At 41.6% G+C, this 20223-nt stretch overlaps 2 protein-coding genes across 11 annotated transcripts in view; both read right to left on the reverse strand.

Moving 5' to 3' along the window:
- Nek10 (NIMA-related kinase 10) overlaps positions 1 to 11776 on the reverse strand; it is a 213123-nt gene extending 201347 nt beyond the window's left edge. Inside the window, exon 1 of one of the 3 annotated variants that reach the window (XM_087585528.1) lies at positions 11368 to 11776. The gene's annotated coding sequence lies outside the window, so the exon portion shown is untranslated. 3 annotated transcript variants of the gene reach the window in all.
- A 109-nt stretch (positions 11777 to 11885) lies between these two features.
- Slc4a7 (solute carrier family 4 member 7) overlaps positions 11886 to 20223 on the reverse strand; it is a 79616-nt gene continuing 71278 nt past the window's right edge. For 5 of the 8 annotated variants that reach the window (XR_015637848.1, NM_001413733.1, NM_001270860.2 and 2 more), the window contains 3 exon segments: positions 19771 to 19868; positions 17736 to 17843; positions 11886 to 15853 (listed from right to left, as the gene is read on the reverse strand). Coding sequence is in view for 7 of the 8 variants with exons in the window: in NM_001413733.1 (NP_001400662.1) it covers positions 15772 to 15853; positions 17736 to 17843; positions 19771 to 19868 (288 nt within the window). In the remaining variant the exon portion in view is untranslated. 8 annotated transcript variants of the gene reach the window in all.

The raw sequence follows: 20223 nt of genomic DNA on the forward strand, positions 1-20223 counted from the left end.
ATAGAATTGAAGACCCAGAAATGAACCCACACACCTAAGGGCACTTGATTTTTGACAAAGGAGCCAAAACCATCAAATGGAAAAAAGATAGCATTTTCAGCAAATGGTGCTGGTTCAACTGGAGGTCAACATGTAGAAGAATGCAGATCGATCCATGCTTATCACCCTGTACAAAGCTTAAGTCCTAGTGGATCAAGGACCTTCACATCAAACCAGACACACTCAAACTAATAGAAGAAAAACTAGGGAAGCATCTGGAACACATGGGCACTGGAAAATATTTCCTAAACAAAACACCAATGGCTTATGTTCTAAGATCAAGAATCGACAAATGGGATCTCATAAAACTGCAAAGCTTCTGTAAGGCAAAGGACACTGTGGTTAGGACAAAACGCCAACCAACAGATTGGGAAAAGATCTTTACCAATCCTACAACAGATAGAGGCCTTATATCCAAAATATACAAAGAACTCAAGAAGTTAGACTGCAGGGAAACAAATAACCCTATTAAAAAATGGGGTTCAGAGCTAAACAAAGAATTCACAAGTGAGGAATGCCGAATGGCTGAGAAACACCTAAAGAAATGTTCAACATCTTTAGTCATAAGGGAAATGAAAATCAAAACAACCCTGAGATTTCACCTCACACCAGTGAGAATGGCTAAGATCAAAAACTCAGGGGACAACAGATGCTGGCGAGGATGTGGAGGAAGAGGAACACTCCTCCATTGTTGGTGGGATTGCAAACTGGTACAACCATTCTGGAAATCAGTCTGGAGTTTCCTCAGAAAATTGGACATTGAACCGCCTGAGGATCCAGCTATATCTCTCTTGGGCATATACCCAAAAGATGCCCCAACATATAAAAAAGACAAGTGCTCCACTATGTTCATTGCAGCCTTATTTATAATAGCCAGAAGCTGGAAAGAACCCAGATGCCCTTCAACAGAGGAATGTATACAGAAAATGTGGTACATCTACACAATGGAATATTACTCAGCTATCAAAAACAACGACTTTATGAAATTCGTAGGCAAATGGTTGGAACTGGAAAACATCATCCTGAGTGACCTAACCCAATCAGAGAAAGACATACATGGTATGCACTCATTGATAAATGGCTATTAGCCCAAATGCTTGAATTACCCTAGATGCCTAGAACAAATGAAACTCAAGACGGATGATCAAAATGCGAATGCTTCACTCCTTCTCTAAAAGGGGAACAAGAATACCCTTGGCAGGGAATAGAGAGGCAAAGATTAAAACAGAGACTGAAGGAACACCCATTCAGAGCCTGCCCCACATGTGGCCCATACATATACAGCCACCCAATTAGACAAGATGGATGAAGCAAAGAAGTGCAGACCGACAGGAGCCGGATGTAGATCGCTCCTGAGAGACACAGCCAGAATACAGCAAATACAGAGGCGAATGCCAGCAGCAAACCACTGAACTGAGAATAGGACCCCCGTTGAAGGAATCAGAGAAAGAACTGGAAGAGCTTGAAGGGGCTCGAGACCCCAAAAGTACAACAATGCCAAGCAACCAGAGCTTCCAGGGACTAAGGCACTACCTAAAGACTATACTTGGACTGACCCTGGACTCTGACCCCATAGGTAGCAATGAATATCCTAGTAAGGGCACCAGTGGAAGGGGAAGCCCTGGGTCCTGCTAAGACTGAACCCCCTATGAACTAGTCTATGGGGGGAGGGCGGCAATGGGGGGAGGGTTGGGAGGGGAACACCCATAAGGAAGGGGAGGGGGGGAGGGGATGTTTGCCCGGAAACCGGGAAAGGGAATAACACTCCAAATGTATATAAGAAATACTCAAGTTAATAAAAAAAAAAAAAGGAGGAGGACAGTTCCACACTCAGAGAGTGGTCTGCAGTCAAAGACCCTCAAGTCAGGAGCTCATTTGACTGCATATGGCTCATGGCACTGGACTGCTCCTGCTGTCCATCTTATTAAAGTGTTGACAGAATAAAGTTCCTGAGCACCAAAAAAAAAAAAAAAAAAAAAAAAACTATTTAGTAAGAACGTATTACATCCATTCTCTGGTCGAAGCTTGTGAAGGTAAGAAAGTATATCATGGATGTACGACAAGCAAGGAAAATCCCATTCATGAGTTTCAACACATTTTTGTGAATAGCCAAAGGAGAAAATACATTTAGCATAGGTATTATTGTGCTGGTTTTTTTTTTTTTTTTTTTTGTCAGTTTGACACAACCTAGAGTCATCTTGGAAGAGGAAATCTCAACTGAGAAAAAAAACCTCAATCCAGATTGATCAGTAGGCAAGTCTATGGGGCGTTTTCCTAATGGTAGAAATGGGCAAACCTAACTGACTGTAGGAGGTGCCCAGCCCTGAGCAGATGGTCTTGTGTTGTATAAAAAAGCAGTCAAAGCAAGCCATGAAGCGGCATTCCTCCAAGGTCTCTGCCTCCAGTTCCTGCCTTCAGTTCCTGCCCTGTCTTCCCTCAGCAATGAACTGTGATAGGGAATTGTAAGATAAATAAACCCTTCCTTCTGCAAGTTGCTTTCAGTCATGGTGTTTATCAGAGTAATAAAAAACAAACTATGACAATTACCATAAATGAGTGGAAGGAGGAAGAAAAAGAAGTAGAAATCATAAAGAACACATTGTAAATTAGTGTAAAAAAAATCTGAAGACCCAACTCTTTATTTGGAGTCTACAAAATGTATTTTTGTATTAGATTTTGTATTAGATATTTAAATGCTCTTCAGAGTCAAGCATCTGACTCTGCTTTTCCTTCCCAGACATCTCGTTTCCTCTACCTGCCAAACCCTGCCCAGCCTCTGCTCACCGCACTGCAGCCCTCTCCTTTTCCTTAGCAACAGCCTGGTTAACCCATAAGATCCAGTTTTGTGCTTTGTTTACTTTTGTTTTACTTTGTCTTAACAGGAACGTCAGTTCACATGTTTTCCTGTTGGCCCAGCGTCATAATTTGTGTCTGCAAGAGTCAAATGTCGCTTTGTATCCCACAATGCTTGGAAGGCCTCTTCTAAGGATCTGACACCGATTAGTCTGAGAGCAGGCTTTGGAGGAGACAAATGATTGGTAAAGCCATTAAGGAAGAAATACTGGATCATATAAAATCTACTAACCATCATGATCTGGGTCTGATTTTTTTTCCTTTTTCTCTCCCCTGCCCACCCCACAGCTGACATAATATTTACATGTGCCATAAACTAGTTATAATAATCAGGAGCACAGGATGGCTTCAAGAAGTACAGGTAGCAGATGGGGAGCATGCTCTAATGAACTAGAACGTCCTGTACGGGTGATATCCTGCTGATCCTCTTCCCCTCCCATGACTACTGGCAGTTATGCTTTGTGTGTAGAGTCTCATATAGCCAGACTGGCCTTGGACGCCTGTTGTCCTACCTCCACCCGTAGGGCATAGATTACAGACATACGACTACTGAGTCCAGTCCCTGACACCTTTGAGTGAAGTGTGCTGCACCTTGCTTATCAGGTGGCAAGGTCCAGCTCCACTTCTACTCAAATGCACACCTGAAAAGAATTTAGACAATTTTTACCTCTATTACAGGTCATCAAGAGCAACAAAATCTCTTTACTATAGATCAGGGGTTCTCGACATGCGTATCGCGATCCCCACAAAGGGTCAAAATGTCAGGCTTTTACATTAGGATTCATAACACTAGCAAAATTACAGTTGGAGGTAGCAATGAAATATTTATGGCCCGGGGTCATTACAGAAAGGTCGAGAACCACTGTTCTGTAGATTTTCTCTAATGGTTGTTCTTTCGGGATTTTAAAAGACAAAATTTATATAGAGCATCTGCAAATGAAACACATAGGCTGCAACGCTTTACATGACTGTTGATTCCTTCATTTGATGACTGTACCATGGTAGTGGATCAGGTAAAGGTAGCCACAAACAGACAATAGATCTTCATAGTTGGGGATAGATAAAACCCAAATATCAATAGGAATATGGCCTATCCCCTTCAGTCTCCATGTAGTTATATAGCCTTCTCCTTCTAGCAGGACCAGGGATGTTGTAACAAGAAACAGTTGTTAGCGTTTGAGACAATGGACTCAGTACGGGACATTTCCCTCAGAATCCCATGCTGTGGACTGAAAGGCTGGAGCTAGAGAGATGGCACGTGGTTTTGAAATATTGAGACCTACATAGCATGCTCTAGCCTCTGTTCCACATTTTCTAGGAAACCGTAACACTGCTACAGAAAATCTTCCTGATTTGGCCAAACTATAAATAAGTCCATTGTCTGTTTATGACTACCTTTTCAGATGAGGCAGGTTTGATGAATGGAATGCCTTTGTAGCAACTTCTAACTCCAAGTAGCGATAGCAGATATGCCTTAAAGTGCTGGCCTTCATCTCTTTCTTAAGATCACCCAGATGTCACCCAGATCAGTGTGAGTATCAGCCCAAAAATTAGAGCATATGACAACAGACAGTCTTGTCATTGCCAAGATTTCCACTGTTACAGAAGGAAATAGCTTTATATAGATTCTAGGAAACTCCTCCACTGTCATTAATGATGTTTGTACACTGTGCACCCTGTGGCCTCTACCCCAAGTGTCTTCAGTGCCTGAGTGAGGATGGGAGATGTAGTAAGATAAAAATATTTAAAAGATAAACTAAAAAAAAAATCTAGAAAGACATTATATTCATCAGTCAATGAACATAACTCAAGTAGCACCCTAAAGTTCCTATTTATTGACTCCACAATTAAAAACATTACATCCTTAAGCAAAGCAGGTAAGTTTTTCTTGTCAAGTTGGCACAATTTGGAGTCACTTGGCAAGAGGGAACCTCAAATAAAGAATTATCTTGATAAAACTGATCTGTGTCTGTGGCTGTGGCCGTGGCTGTGAGGAATTACTTTGATTCGATTGATTGATGTGGGAGAGACCTCAGCCCACTGTGGGTGGCACCATCCCTAGGCAGATGGATCTGGTCAGCATTCTTCCAGTAATTAAGGCAAAGAATGAGACAGTATAAAGTGTTCCTCCATGGTTTCTTCCTCAAGCTCCTGCCTTGAGTTCCTATCCTGACAATCAGAACAGAAATGGTGATAGATGAGATCTAGCTTCTACAAGATGCACTTTTCTAGACACATTTTCAAATTAATTAACCACTAATACTGGCAAAATACAATGACCAAAAAGCAGCCATTTTCTAGTGGCCCAGACTTTGTTCTGCTCTGCCTCTAATTTCATTTTTTTGTAAGAGGGACTTCCTTTCAATTTGTTTTGTTGATGGCTATGAGCCTAGAATTTAGTCGATTATAAATATTCCTGATACAAGATTTAATAAACTCTTGATCTCATGACTGTCATCATAATTCAAGTAACTTGGGTATGGCGGCTGAGAATGTAATCTAAGCACTTGGGATGCTGGACCAGTGAATCTGTCCAGCCTGAGCTATGCAGTAAGTCTGGGAGTAGCCTAGTCTACATAGCAAGGTTCTGTTTCAAATAAACAAAACAGTTTTCTAAAATAAATAATTATTTTACAAATGAGAAGTGGTACATTTCATTCAAAGGTAATATGGTTGCTTTTCAAAAATCTGTCTTTTTTAAAAAAATCATGATTTATATTAGGTCTGAGTATGTTTAAAATTCACTTCCCATTTCAAAATAAAAATATAAGACTTATACCAAGTCTAAGTATTTCCCAATGGTCTTAAGTAACCAGTCTTAAGCAAACATTCTGTTCTCCCTCATCCAGTCTACTTTTCCTGTTCATTCGTCTCTGTTCCCTACACAGAATACAAATAGTTAATGCTCACATGGTATTTCTAGGAAACTGGTAGTCTAAGAAATTTGTTATAACCACCCTATTTTACAGGGTAGGAAAGTTAGACATCAAAAGCTAAGAGATTGCCACAGCATGACCTGTATAAGAGTGATGGAGCTGGGATTTGGTCTCCAAAGCCTTGGCTGAAGTATCTACAGCTGCTGGCTCTTCTCCACTGTCCCCTGAGAACAGCCAGTCGGGGCTTGTGGGTCTTGGTTTTCTTTCCTTTTCCTCTCTTTGTCTTCCCTTCCCTTCTTTGTGTGCCAGTCTCCCCAGGTTGTCCAGGCCAGACTCAAATTCATTGGCTTCCCAAAAACTGTGATGACAGGCATGTGTCCCTACACCAGGTTCTTCCCTCCCTGCCCCACCCACCTCATTCTTTCTGAGACAAGCTAATTTGTCACCTCATTGTTTTGCAAAACACCCACCCAGCTTTTGGAAGGCACTGGAAGGCAGACACAGGATTCAAGAGTACAAAGCGAGCTTTGGCAACTTGAAATCTGTGTCCAAAAGAAAAAAGGGGCGGGGGATAAAAGTAAAAGAACTGCCTAGGACCTTGATAAAGCACATTGTGCCTGAGCTGAGAAGGTGTTCAAGGACAGAGAAGTTTTATTAAAGAGGGCAGACGCAGCCGGAACATGTATAGTGCCATCCTATAGGGTGGGTACCATCACAGATAAAAAAGGTGGAAAGCATGGTTAGCTGGGCACCAACACCCTTGCATGTGAATGCAATGTGTTAAGCTGCCCATGCTCCCACTTCCCACACCCCCACTGCCCTGGCCCCCACTGCCCTGGCCCCCACTCCCCATGCCTCCACTGCTCACTTCCCATGTCCCCACTGCCCAAGCCCCCACTGCCCAAGCCCCCACTGCCCAAGCCTCCACTGCTCATGTCCCCACTGCTCAGGCCTCCACTTCCCATGCCCCCACTGTCCATGCCCCCACTGCTCAGGCCCCCACTAGCCATGCCCTCACTGCCCATGCCTCCACTGTCCATATCCCCACTGCCCATATCTCCACTGCCCATGCCTCCACTGCTCACTTCCCATGTCCCCACTGCCCAAGCCCCCACTGCCCAAGCCTCCACTGCTCATGTCCCCACTGCTCAGGCCTCCACTTCCCATGCCCCCACTGTCCATGCCCCCACTGCTCAGGCCCCCACTAGCCATGCCCTCACTGCCCATGCCTCCACTGTCCATATCCCCACTGCCCATATCTCCACTGCCCATGCCCCCACTGCCCATGCCGCCACTGCTCAGGCCCCCATTGCCTACACCCCCACTGCCCATGCCCCCACTGCCCAGGCCCCCACTGCCCATGCCCCCACTGCCCATGCCGCCACTGCTCAGGCCCCCACTAGCCATGCCCCCACTGCCCACACCCCCACTGCCCACACCCCTACTGCCCATGCCCCTACTGCCCATGACTCCACTGCCCATGACTCCACTGTCCATGACTCCACTGTCCATGACTCCACTGCCCACGCCCCTCTACCTAGGCCCCTACTGTCCATGCCCCCACTGTGCATGTCCCCACTGCTCAGGCCCCCACTGCCCATGCCCCCACTGCCCATGCCTCCACTGCTCACTTCCCATATCTCCACTGCCCACGCCCCCTCTACCTAGGCCCCTACTGTCCATGCCCCCACTGCTCAGGCCCCCACTGCCCAGGCCCCCACTGCCCAGGCCCCCACTGCCCAGGCCCCCACTGCCCATGCCCCTACTGCCCATATTCCTGCTGTTGTGCTTCCTTTCGAGGATGGACTCTTCCCTGAGCCCTGAGCCTCCTATCAGACATTAGTCAGAGGAACCAGAACAGTAACAAATAGGCACAACCTTGGCTCAGAGTTCTGACTCTCCCACCTCACCTTCCTGCTTGCTTGGTGTATGTTACCAGGCTCTTTTCATTGCCTAAAACTCAGCTTCTTGGGAAACACTGCCTGTTCAAATGGACTTGCACACTCTCTACTTGTCCACGGGTATCTCAATTTCCTCTAACCTCAGCCTCAAAGTCTGGTTGGTTCTGACACACAGAGTCATCCTAGACTTCCCCTTTCGGCTCCTACATCCTTTGCTGGTTGCACTTTTTTGCCCAACCATCAGTGGCCAAATCCTAAACCTCTCAAATGATCGGTAAATAGTCAATGAATTCACGAATCTCTTCCTGAAACCATACACTGAGCAGTCTAAAGACAAGGAGACTTCCTAGAAACTGCTCTTGACTAAATCAAACCTTATTTTACCTTTCGTAAACTGACTGTGGCTATTTCACAACTGCTGCCTTTACTGCTTTTAAGTACATTTAAACTGCATGTGCATGTTGCTAAGCCTGGTATACATTTAATGCTTAAATGATGTGATTAAGTGATCCTGTGAGGTATGTGACATTGTCATTATTTGCATCAGTAAAAAGCTTAGGGGCTTTTTTTTTTTTAACTGATAGAGAGCAGAGAATTAAAAAATCATATAGGATTCAGTTCTTGCAAACCATACTGTATTTCTCTCTTTAAGAATCTGAAATCACACCATGTGATTTCTATCATAATGTTTATGGCATAAAATACAGCATAAATTCCAGACCTTTACAATTTAAGCAAAACCGCTAACTTAACATTCATTTACCTTGAGGATATTTCTTACTTTTCCAGAAGTCCTAAAAATGTTATGAAAAGCTCTTAAGAGATTCATTCTTTACCAAGTATTTGATTTCACTTGCCAGGTGTCTGAGCTAGACGCTGCACTGTTAACGAGTCAGCCTTCTCACATTGGCAGGTATCAGTAATCAGGCAACACAGAGACAAGGACGAGGCAGTGACTGTAGTGCCCCACAGAGGCACTGAGTGTAGTCCAATAACTAGTACCTACAGGCGATGTGGCATGGACCACGTGCTGTGCATAGCTAAGGTGGAGTGGATATTGTCTAACCGAAGACTAGAATAGGGAAGTGTGAATGATGAGCTTCTGGTAGGAAAGGGAAATACTCTTTGACACTTAAAACCTAAAAGACAAGTCAGACAGTGGTGAGCAGAGTGATTGGATGTTTAGGGACAAACGACAATCCATACCACTGGATAGATTAGCTTAGCCATGGCACTGGTGGAATCTGTGAGAGAGCTTTGTGGAAATGACGCTTTTGTAGAGGATGAGATTGTGTCTAAGATGTGGTTTGGGAGTGTAGATAGTGGTAGCACCCACTCATAGGAGTCCACAAGGTTGCACTGAGAGGCACTCACAACTAACTGCAGCTAGGTGCTGGGTGAAGGTGCTGGGCTCAGGCTTAGGGGGGCATTCTCAGTCACATCTGCAACATTAGTTACCTAAAGACAGACATTCAGGTGGAGCGGAGCGGAGCCTATCCTGTAAAAGGAAGGCAGGAGTGTGCTGCTCACAAAAGAGATCTTAAGCCTCCAGAGGCAAGGCATGAGCTGTTCATCCATACCAGGTTCTTCGATTCTGGAAACACCACGCAAAGCTGAACGCGCTTCCGACTACACACACCGCAATACAAGCTCATCTACTTTGAGGAGGCAGGCTCTGGCTGACTGACCCCAAGGCTACCAACGCCCCCTTCAGGGAAAGTCCCTGCGACTAGCCTCGGGGGTGGGGGTGGGGGTGGGGGTGCGTCCCTGCGGCCTTGGGCCTCAGGGTCATCCAACTTCCTACACCACTCACCGCGCAGGAGGGCGGCCCTCTTTCAGGCCAACCTCAAGTCATCTTCCTCCTCTGGCTGCAGAATCCCCTCAAGCTCAAACCTGCTCCGGTCCTGACACCTGTTGGTTTTTCAGTCAATTCCTTTCCTGGCCGAGAGAGGCTGAACCAATGCTCACACTTCTTCCTCCGCAGCCCCAGGCGCTAAGCCTATCAGGAATGACAAGGCTGCAAGGTTCAGTAGCGCCATAGCAACGGGTGACGCCTGCTCTGCTACCTTGGCAACCAGAGAAAGCATGGTGAAACCCAGGATGCATGGACCTAACCTAGGCGTTGGATCCTGGTCAGGACAACTTTGGCACCCAAAATAAACAAGAGATTTACCTCAGGTGCTCCAAGAATTTGTATGAATTGTAAATAAGTTCTCAAAGATTATAGGGGAAAAGGATGCACGTATGCACGTGCTTAGTTTTTTGTTTTATGGTTAAGAAGGGCCTGAAACTAGGTTGGGGGGCGGGGGGGGGGGCGGACAGGCAGGCCACGAACTCTTAAGACAGCTTGCTTAGAATCTTTTAGATGGCACAAAATCACTTCAAGCCGCTACAGCACATCTGAGACGGGAAATTCATTATCCAGACACAAGAGCTCTCTATCAGACCCCTGTCACCAGATCATTTGATTGCTTTGCAAAGTGACACAACTTTTTCCAGAAAGTCTGCATTTTTAAAAAGCAAAAATTCGAACTGCATTAAAATTACCTTCTAGAAAAGCACAGCACAGAGTCGTTAAAAGTACCACTCAACTCAGTGGTCAATTCTTGGTGAACCCGACTCGTGAGGATGTCATCTCACCTGCTCTTCACATTGTACTCACTACTTTTCATTCTAGAGTTGTAAATGAGGATGGTCCAAGCGGCCTGGCAACTAGGAAGTGATGGAAAGAGAAAAGGACCACTGACTGGCTCTGTGGTGATAAAACACAGGGCTGTGACTGTGACAATGCCCTTGGGCACAGGGCCTTCCCCACTTAAGTATATATGATACTGGGGTTTGGGGCTCTTGGCACTCATTAGGCTGAAGCAAGAGGAATTTAAAGCTAGACTGGGTTACATGAGGTACAACCTCAAAACGTTAAATCAAAACAAAAGTCAAGTAAGAATTTAAAAGTACAGTTGTATAATGGAAATGAAAGTATGGGCGAGGAAACAGCACTAAAGTCATAAAACCTCAAGGCTGCTGCTTCCAACTGTCAGCTGGAGAGGTCATGGGCTTGGGAAGCTGAAGCAGAATACAAAGTATTTTTGTAAACTCCTAATTGCCAAGCAAGGAGTCAATGTAACAAGCTAAAGACTGACTTTTTTCTGTAGGATATCAAATGGGCTTCCTACTTCCTCATAAAATAAATGTGAAATTAAAACTTTGACCTTCCCTTTGCTCCATAAGACAGTCTGACACCCTGGATCTGGATCTCCGAACATAAGGATCCAGCATGCACTGTGCAATAAGTATCCATGACCCCACAGAAGCTCCAATGTAAGGACCCAGGCTGTGTGACAAGGATCCATGACTCTATGGGAGCCAAGCCCAAGCCATGTAATACAGTTCAACCCTAAGAGACTTACCCATTTCTTGTTTCTTTCCTTTACTATCTTGAAATGAATGTCTAAATTACACAAAGTAAAATGTACTGAGGCCTGACAATAACAAAAAATAAGAAAAGACTATAGAGATGGCTCAGTGGTTGAGAACATTTGCAGAGATGGGAGTGCAATTAGTCAATGCTGACTAAGTGGGCATTGGGGGGAAAAGCAGAAGCAGAAAAGGTTTTGCAAGCACTGGAAGAATTCCCATTGCAAGCAGAGGAGCAGCAGGTCCACCATGAGAACACAAGACTCACCAAGACAACTCACCTCAGATCAGGCAGGCAGGCAGAACCATCACAGCAAATAACCATGAGTGAGAGACCCCTCCTGGTAAACAACAGGAACAATAGTCCTGTGTCTGCCAAGTGTCAACCACCTCTCCCAAGTGTAACAGAACTTTCCAAGGCTATATTTTTCTTCATCTCACTCCCATGGCTTAGCAAATTTACAATGAGACACAAGGTTCTTGATGTAAAAAACAGGAGCGAAGTCAACCCAAGTCAAAATAAGTCAAGAGAAACAGGCAACAGAGAGGTCAGTGTTATCAAGAAAACGACAACACACGTGACAGGGTAAAGGTTTTAGGTTTAAAACAGAAAGCAAAGTTGGATTGGCATTTAAGATGAACATTACCTTTAATACCCCCCCCCCACACACACACACACGCACGCACACTGGGTGCAGGAAACAGAAGTCACTTACTTCCCTTTCTCCCTGCCCCCAGTTTAAACAGAAAAAGATTTTCAGTTCTCCTTATAACAAAGTAAAAAAAAACAGTCAACAACTTGCTATGTAGACTTTTATTGCTCTTTCAATAACATCTACAAAAAATAGTTTTCTCTAACAATTAGGAAACAAATGTGAAAGGCAGGATGGTTCACATTATAGACTCAGGTAGAGACTTGTACTTCATATAGATGAGAAATACCAGGTCTACAATTTGTTTAATTGACTTTGGATTTTATTACAAAAGAAAATACGATTGCAATTATAAATGTCATAAAAATTGTAACTGTATTGAGAAGTTACACCAAAGTATCAAATATTATATAAATGGACAATAAATTTAAATTTTAATTTAAGCTTAACATAGTAAACACTGGAAGACACCTTACCCCTACAATGCCAAATATCTTAAAGGAATACAAGAAAAGCTACAGAACAGAAACAATGAATGTGCAAAAAATATGATTAGAGACCACAGAGCTGGGGTTTACACTCTAACTACATACAGTTAAAATTTTAAAATAATCTTTACATGATTCCTTTTGACAATCTACTTTCCAGGAAGTTAAAAGAGACCTTACAATTTAAATGATCACATCTTGTGATTAGAACACTATTTTAAAAGTTGAATGCAGCTTGTCTTTCAATTTACTTTCTAAAAATAAATAATTGTTGGACTAAATGAAGACAGTTCATGTATTTGTGCTACAAATGATAACATAAATAAATTTCAGACATGGAAGTTACTTAAATAACCATCTGAATTACAATGCTCTGTTAATGGCTCCCACATCCCACTCTGAGCACTTGGTCAGGTCGCAGACTTGAAGCTGCTGAGCTTCCCACAATGCTGGCACTGCCCACACTGGTGACACTGCCTACACTGGTGACACTGCCCACACTGGTGACACTACAGGCAGTTCTGATGCCACAGCTCACCGCCAGCAGCCATTCTTCTGTCTGCACAATTTTGAACCTGCCTTTGTGAAAGGAAAGCCAGAAAGCTTATGCTCAATCCAACCTTCCAGTATGCAAAAGGAACAAACACTTTGGGGATGGAAACAAGAGTCAGTGATTTTCAGCAGTAAACAAGTCTTTACAAATACATGCATTAACACGCAAAAACATTTCATCCTACGTGTCTTAGGGAAAGCTTGGCAAATCTGAACATTGGTACACCACGAGTTTTAAAAAAGTTAAGAGAGTTAAAGAGTGATTTCATACACATACACAAACACTCACACAATATTTTAAAGACTTTGTACTTCACTTTGCGTATCTAATATTATTAAAAATATATATAGAATCACCCCTTTAGCATTGGGAAGCTAGTTTACTGTTTTCTCAAAGGCTCCTACTTTAGATTGAAATAGCAAGAGAAAGGAAGTAAGTTTCAGATAGTTAACACCAGGCTTCATTACAGTCTTTGTAAACACACATCTATAAATAAATAAAATATGGTGGAGGGAAGAACGTCCTGAGGTGGCCCCATGGCCATGGTGTTCAGTAGCACTAAGCTCCATCTGAAAATCAAGGCATCTAAGAAAGTGCAGGGCTGTGTCTCTGAACTTATTCTGTAAATGGGTATGTACAAGTTTAATTATTTTGCACCTTGAGGTAAATCAGTACATAGCAATTACTACTGCTCATATACACCTATTTAAGGCAGCATTTAAAAAAATCAATATATATACTAAATTATCTCTCTTGCTGTCTTGCAATGAATGTTATTCATGATTGTTATTTTCGAAAATAGCACGAGAAATGTGACCACCTGAAGGAAGCAGTCAGTTACCCTGCTCTTCAGTGGAGTGGTCGCATCAGATCACTTTGTAAGTCAAGTAGTCAAAAGAAAGCAGAAAGCATCAATAACCAAAACCACAGTGAAGCATCTTAGATGCAAAGTATTCTGTACGTCATGCCCCCGCCCCCACTCTGGATAATGCACATATAATTTAATAAGTCACAGGAAGATTATGATACCAGGTAATTTGTAGTTTAAATTTTAAAGTCACTTCCTGTAAAATACATTTAACCCTTTGATGTCCTGACACAAGGAAATGTTTGGGTACATCGGGGGTGGGATGGGTTATAATTAGCAGCAAACAGAAACTTCAGAAACCAATGTGCTGCTGAATGAAAAGGAACCACTTCAATGGAGGTCACCTATGACTGTAAGCACCATGGCGACACTCCCATCATATGCTAAGAAGTCCAATAGAACTCCACAGATAGTACTAGATATTGCCAACTACTATTTTAAAAAGAATCCAACTATGTGATCTCAGATGAGGGAATTACACTAATTGGTACATTGTTTAGAATAAACTAAAATGATTTCAAAGTTGCTAAAAATAATCCACTTTGGGCAATTCTATGCATGTGATCTAAAGATGCATAGAATTTCTTCCTACTTTTGTAATTTAGTTTGCAATGGCTAGAGAACACTAGAATTCCCTTAAGACATTTTCCCAAACCTCTATGTTCCATCACCTTCAGTGCTTCTGGGGTTTCTCCCCATTTCTACGTGTTACCTATCCTTTGCCAAATCAAGTTTCCTGGCCCCAAACATTCTGTCCCAAAGGTTAAAACAGCATTTACTTACTCTGTGGGGAGCTAAGAATATTTGCCACATGCTTAAGAAACAGCTCAGAAGTATTGGAAACTCAGTGCTCTCACAGAACAGGACAAAATGCCATTGGATCTGAGCTGTACAGGAAATATCCAACTTCCTTTGAAAATGTAATATGGCAGTAGTCTATACTATGGATGTAGAATTTGCCACCTGCTTTCAGGTACTGAACAGAAATGCAAGTGAGCACAAACATCTACAACAGGTGCAATGTACTCTGTGTTTGTTACTGTCTCAAATATTTATACACTTAAGTATCACATCAATTATAATAAATAAAATATTTAAAAGGAAATTATGGATACTAACCAATTAAATACATTTTATATAGTAGAAAAATAAGCACAGAAAATGAAATATAATTCTTATAAAGGAACATTGATCACAAGCCTACTTGAAAGGGTGCTGACTCTTTATTACTACTTACAACAGAAAGATACCTGAACCTGACCACCTACGTAAAGAACGAAGACAAAGAACAGTGGGACTCTGGTTTGTAGGCAAGTACTGAGTACTGGAAAAGGCTTGCCACAAAGGTAACAAAATTTAACCACTGTAAATGGGCACTTCATAGGTTTGAAAACTCAAAACGTTATGACTTGAGTGGGTCTTAAATTGAAGTGACATCAATTTTTTTAATGTACCATCTAAATGGAAGCTCAGATATGAAAGTTTTAAAATTTAAAAATAACTTCTAAAACATAAAGTTCCCTCCTAGACAGTCTCTGCTAACTTCTAATCACCTCTATGTTCACCACCTGTGAAGTATGATGGACAGTTACATGAAGAAAGCCCACAGAGAAGGCAGGACGTGTCATTTTCACCACATGGGCAGGCTCCTTATTCTACCTATGAACACTACCAAAAGGGAAGCAAAGCCTTCTGAAATCCAGGTCGAAACTTTAAGTATATAGACTAAGTATGTATCACTTAAGGTTGATATGATTGATTGCCACTGACAGAGATTTAAGAAAAGCAGATTGAACACATTCTCCACATCTTTCTATTGCAAAACAGAAAGGCTTTACTCTCCAAAAAAATATCTGGAGTAAAAATTCATGTACCTTGCTTCTAGAGACCACTTCATTAATGCAGTCTCCATGGTGCTCACAACAAACATCTGATGCTACTTGAAAAAGCCCCAAAGTACTGTTACACATTAACTGCATGGCACATGTGCTTTTCATACATATAAATGTGTGCGTGCGTGCGTGCGTGTGTGTGTGTGTGTGTGTGTGTGTGTGTGTGTGTGTGTGTGTTTGTGCATACACACAGATAGGCATATATCTCTATATATTCCTTTTGGTTTGACTTTACAATGAAGTTTCAGCATCCATGTATTTTTTTGATGGTTCATCTTCGAAATTTATTGTCACACTCACAGGCTTTTCAGGGCTGTTTAAAACAAACAATGAGAAAAAAATTATTTTTAAAAGAATGAACTCTAAATTGTCAAATTGTCAACACACAGTATCTACAATATACCTCTGAATTGCTTGCTAACACCAATTTTCAACTGGGTATTATAATCTGGATGCTTCTGTATACAAACAGTCTGTATTTTGATCCATACTCAGCCCCTCACTCTCTTTGAACCCTTTCCTGTTGTCAACACATCACATTTTTAGCACGAGTAAAGGGAAGATGGTTTATTTACACATGTGATTTTGAATACAGGGCCAACCCACGTGACAAGCTAAATACAAAAGGTACGCACTAGTATTACTACACAGCCTTTAGTTTCACCATAACAATATTAACGATCCGAGTCAAGGGTGCTGGCAGAACGTGCATAGGAACTGAGAGAAGTTCAAAGAATTGCAAAATCCAATAGGATAAAGACAGAAACTGAAAGAAGGAACAGTCAAGCTTAGAAAATCAGAAGTAAAGAAATGAAGATCAAAAAATATATTAAGAGTTGGGCATGCTGGTGCACACCTTTAATTCCAGCATTGGGACAGAGGCAGGTGGATCTCTGTGAGTTCTAGGACAGCCAGTGCCAGTGCTATATAGTGTGATCTAGGAAAACCAGAGCTACACAATAAGACCCTGTTTTAAATATCAAAATAAAATTTAAAAAAAAAAGGAAGGTTGCAGATGAAGTAGAACATGGACTTTATGAAAAGAAAGGAATGAATAAGTAAATACTTATCACAAGGCAGAGCTCAAAGAGAAAGCAGCTACACAGAACAGGTTGAAAGGCCTGGAATGACATGACCGAGTGCCTGGGCAGAATAACCAACACCCGGTGAAGAGACAGTGCAGTATATGAAACACTGAGCACTCCCGGGAAGGTGTCTCACTTGTTCCAACATAAAATCTAAAGTTCTAATATCAAAATAAGATTCCTGGGGTCTCTGCACTTGAAGCAAAGGAAGAAAAACAACAAAAAAAGTGCTGTATAATAATAAGTTTCAATATATGACTCACTGCAAAACTGGATTTATATTTATTCATACATAGGAAAAAAATACACCCATATACACAGATATATATGGTGATAAAACTGATTTCCTGTGTCTATGTTTGTATGTGTGAATTAAATTTCTTTAAAATTATCATCCTGAGAATTTGTATCTTACCCAAAGAAGATTAACAAAACAAAAAACACTAGAAAAACAACTCTTTTTCTTTATTCTTTGGTCAAAAGAAAGCATATTCATTTATTCATTTATTTACTTGCTTGTCTGTCATTTATTTATCAATCTATCTATCTATCAATCAGTCTATCAATCAATCCAGCTAGCTAGCTAACGTATCTGTCTACTTGTTTATTCAGACCAGGTTCTTGCTATGAAAACTTGGCTGGCCTGGAACTTGGTACACGTACCACACCAACCTTGACCTTGGGTCCCTCCTCCTGCCTTTGCCTCCTGAGAACTGTAATTACAGGTGTGAGTCACTATGCCCAGTAGCATTCACTTTTAGTAACTTTCTTTTAATTTGAATATAATTATATTCAACCAAATCTTTAATTATGAATATATACTTAATTTGTTAATATAATTATATCCGCAAAATATATATACGCTGCTAGGCAGAATTTATTTTTATTATAAAGTGGTGAAAGTCCTGTTTTGAACAATGCACTTTTAAATTTCAAATTATAATACGTAATCATCACAATCCACAGCAGAACACAATCAAGGTAGAAGAACAGATGGAAGGAAAGGGAGTGGCGTTGGTTCTGTCCAACAAAGAGGATATACTTAGATACATTAGGTGAATCAGTGAGTGGACACTAGCAACAGTTACAAAGGCATAAGGTTATAGCTACCTCATGTTAGGTCTGGTTACTTTGGCATTCTCAGTATTCATGGAAAGTGCCTTCCACTGGGCAGTTTTGGCCATTTCATCTGATATGTTAACAACTGAAGGGTCAATACTGAAGAACAAATACACTTTTTGGTTAGTATCCAGCACTTGCAAAAGCATTAATGTTGTCATTTTTATTAGCATCAAATAATTTCTTGTTTTCACCAATTTAAAAATTGAGAAAACATTTGACGTGCACCTACACTAAAGTGTAACAAATTATCATAAACCTAGAGTTCTGCTAGCCAGTCTTCACAGAGAAATGCATGTTCCTTAAACCCCAAAGCAGAGTTGCTTATGTGAGCAAAATTCAGTTTGGATTTATGTAGTTCATCAACAGTATTCCAGCCACAACACCCAATCTTCTAGGCTGTATCATTGAGGTAAAATAAAAACCAGTTTAGAAGCCTAAAAAAGAGAAATTTAGTCAAAACTCTTACAACTGACACTCTCATCAAGTAAAAATTCACAGTATATAAGCAAAAAAAAGCTCCTTTCTTTTACAAATCATTTTTTTAAATGCTGGAAGAAAATGCACGCACGCACGCGCGCGCGCGCACACATACACACACACACAAACTGAAAATTAAGCTCTGAAAGTAGTAATTTGGCAACAACAACAACAACAACAAAATGACCCCACTAACTTTTAACTAGATATTCCCGCAGTTTTAGTGTCCAAGTGTTATTTCATCAGATGTATCAAAATCAAAGAATTTACTATAAAAGTCAAATATAACCTTTCAACATTTCTATGAAATACTGCAAAATGATGCCAGACCCCCAATGCAATGATTATACCCATAAATAACATGTGCTTAATGTTACTGGTCACAAGTAATATGAATATTCCACAGATAAAGTCCCTTTTCTTTACAAAAAGAAAAACAATTCACGCAAACAAGCTATGACACATGTCACACTAGAGCATATTAATGAGACGGGCAGTGCGAGCACGCAGCTACAGCTACCAGGAGGCAGAGGCTGAAGCAGCTGGCCACGGTAAGTCCAAGGGCAGTGGGCAACTCAGTAAGTTCCTGTCTAAGAACAAACAACAGCATGTGGGTTGGTGGGCTGGCTAGTTTATGAAAACTTGATAAAGTGGGGTCATTTAAGAGGAGAAAACTTCAACTGAGACTGTACCTCCATATCAGGCTGTAGGCAAGCCTGAAAGGCGTTTTCTTAATTAGTTATAGGGAAGAACACATGTGGTAGTGGTGGTGCCATCCCTGGATAGTAGTCTTAGGTGCTCTATTACTGAGTAAGTTATGAGGAGAACAAGCCAGTAAGCCAAAATCTTTCATGACTTCTGAATCAACTCCTGACCTGATTGCTTAAACAGTGATAAAGAAAAGCAAGGAAAAGTAAATCCTTCCCTCCCCAAGTTGCTTTTAGTCATTGTGTTTGATCATAGCAATGGCGACCCAGATTGTAAAGCGTAGGGAAGTAGCTCAGTAGGGCTTGCCAAGCACACACAGTCCTAGGTTCAATACCAAGTACTACAAAAAGAAGAAATTAGATCACATTAAAATCACAGTGTAATCCCAATTATAAGCGACAAATACTTTACTAATGCTTAAAAACCTTCCACCTCTGTTCATACATCATAATGTTTAAGGTAAGACTGCAGCTGGGCATGATGGTACATACTTTCAATCCCAGCGTTCTGAGGTAGAGGCCGAGGGATCTCTGTGGAGGACACGCTAGTCTACACAGTGAGGTCCAGGTAAACCATGGCTAAACTGTAAGATCTTGCCCAAACAAACAAACACCATTAAGACTGCAGCGTAGTATCACAAAATAAAGACAAAGCCTTGGAACTGTTACCAGGCTTTTACCCAATCAATCAAATGTTCAATGGCCAGCCTTCTAACCTGCCACTGTGCTTACCCTGCAGAAACATTTATTCACCATTATTTCAAAGAAATATCACATGCCTTACCTGTACACTTGACACGTGTGAAAAACACAGCATACAAAGTAAAGTTGTATCTTACCTATATTTTAGGGTCTTAACTGGAATTTGTAGGAGACTCCCCCTTTCGAATGGGAGGTGCACAGTATCCCCGTCACCCTGAAGCATCCGCTCAGCTTCCTTTAAAGCACACACAGACACGAAGAGATTACTTCCTCCAAAACATCTCCAGAAGGATCTGTTTCCAAAAATACCCTAAAGACTTGGAAAGCCAAACTGACAGCATTATTTAAACAAGTATCTACCCTAACAGAAAACTTCTTCTGGCAATAGGAACACATACTTATAGTATGAAATAAAATAACTACTTGTACAAACTTATTTCCCAAGGAATAACCCTATTTCTAAAAATAATCAATACTGTATAAAATGAGTATAACTTAGGTCTGAGTACTGGTTACCATACATACATAGCAAGGAAGACAGAACTGAAATCTCGTGTCTCAGCAGTGTGCAGAGTAAAAGATTGTCACCC

The sequence above is a fragment of the Rattus norvegicus genome, chromosome 15 (genome assembly GCF_021556685.1).
Source record: "Rattus norvegicus strain SHRSP/BbbUtx chromosome 15, alternate assembly SHRSP_T2T, whole genome shotgun sequence".
Taxonomy (NCBI): Eukaryota; Metazoa; Chordata; class Mammalia; order Rodentia; family Muridae; genus Rattus; species Rattus norvegicus.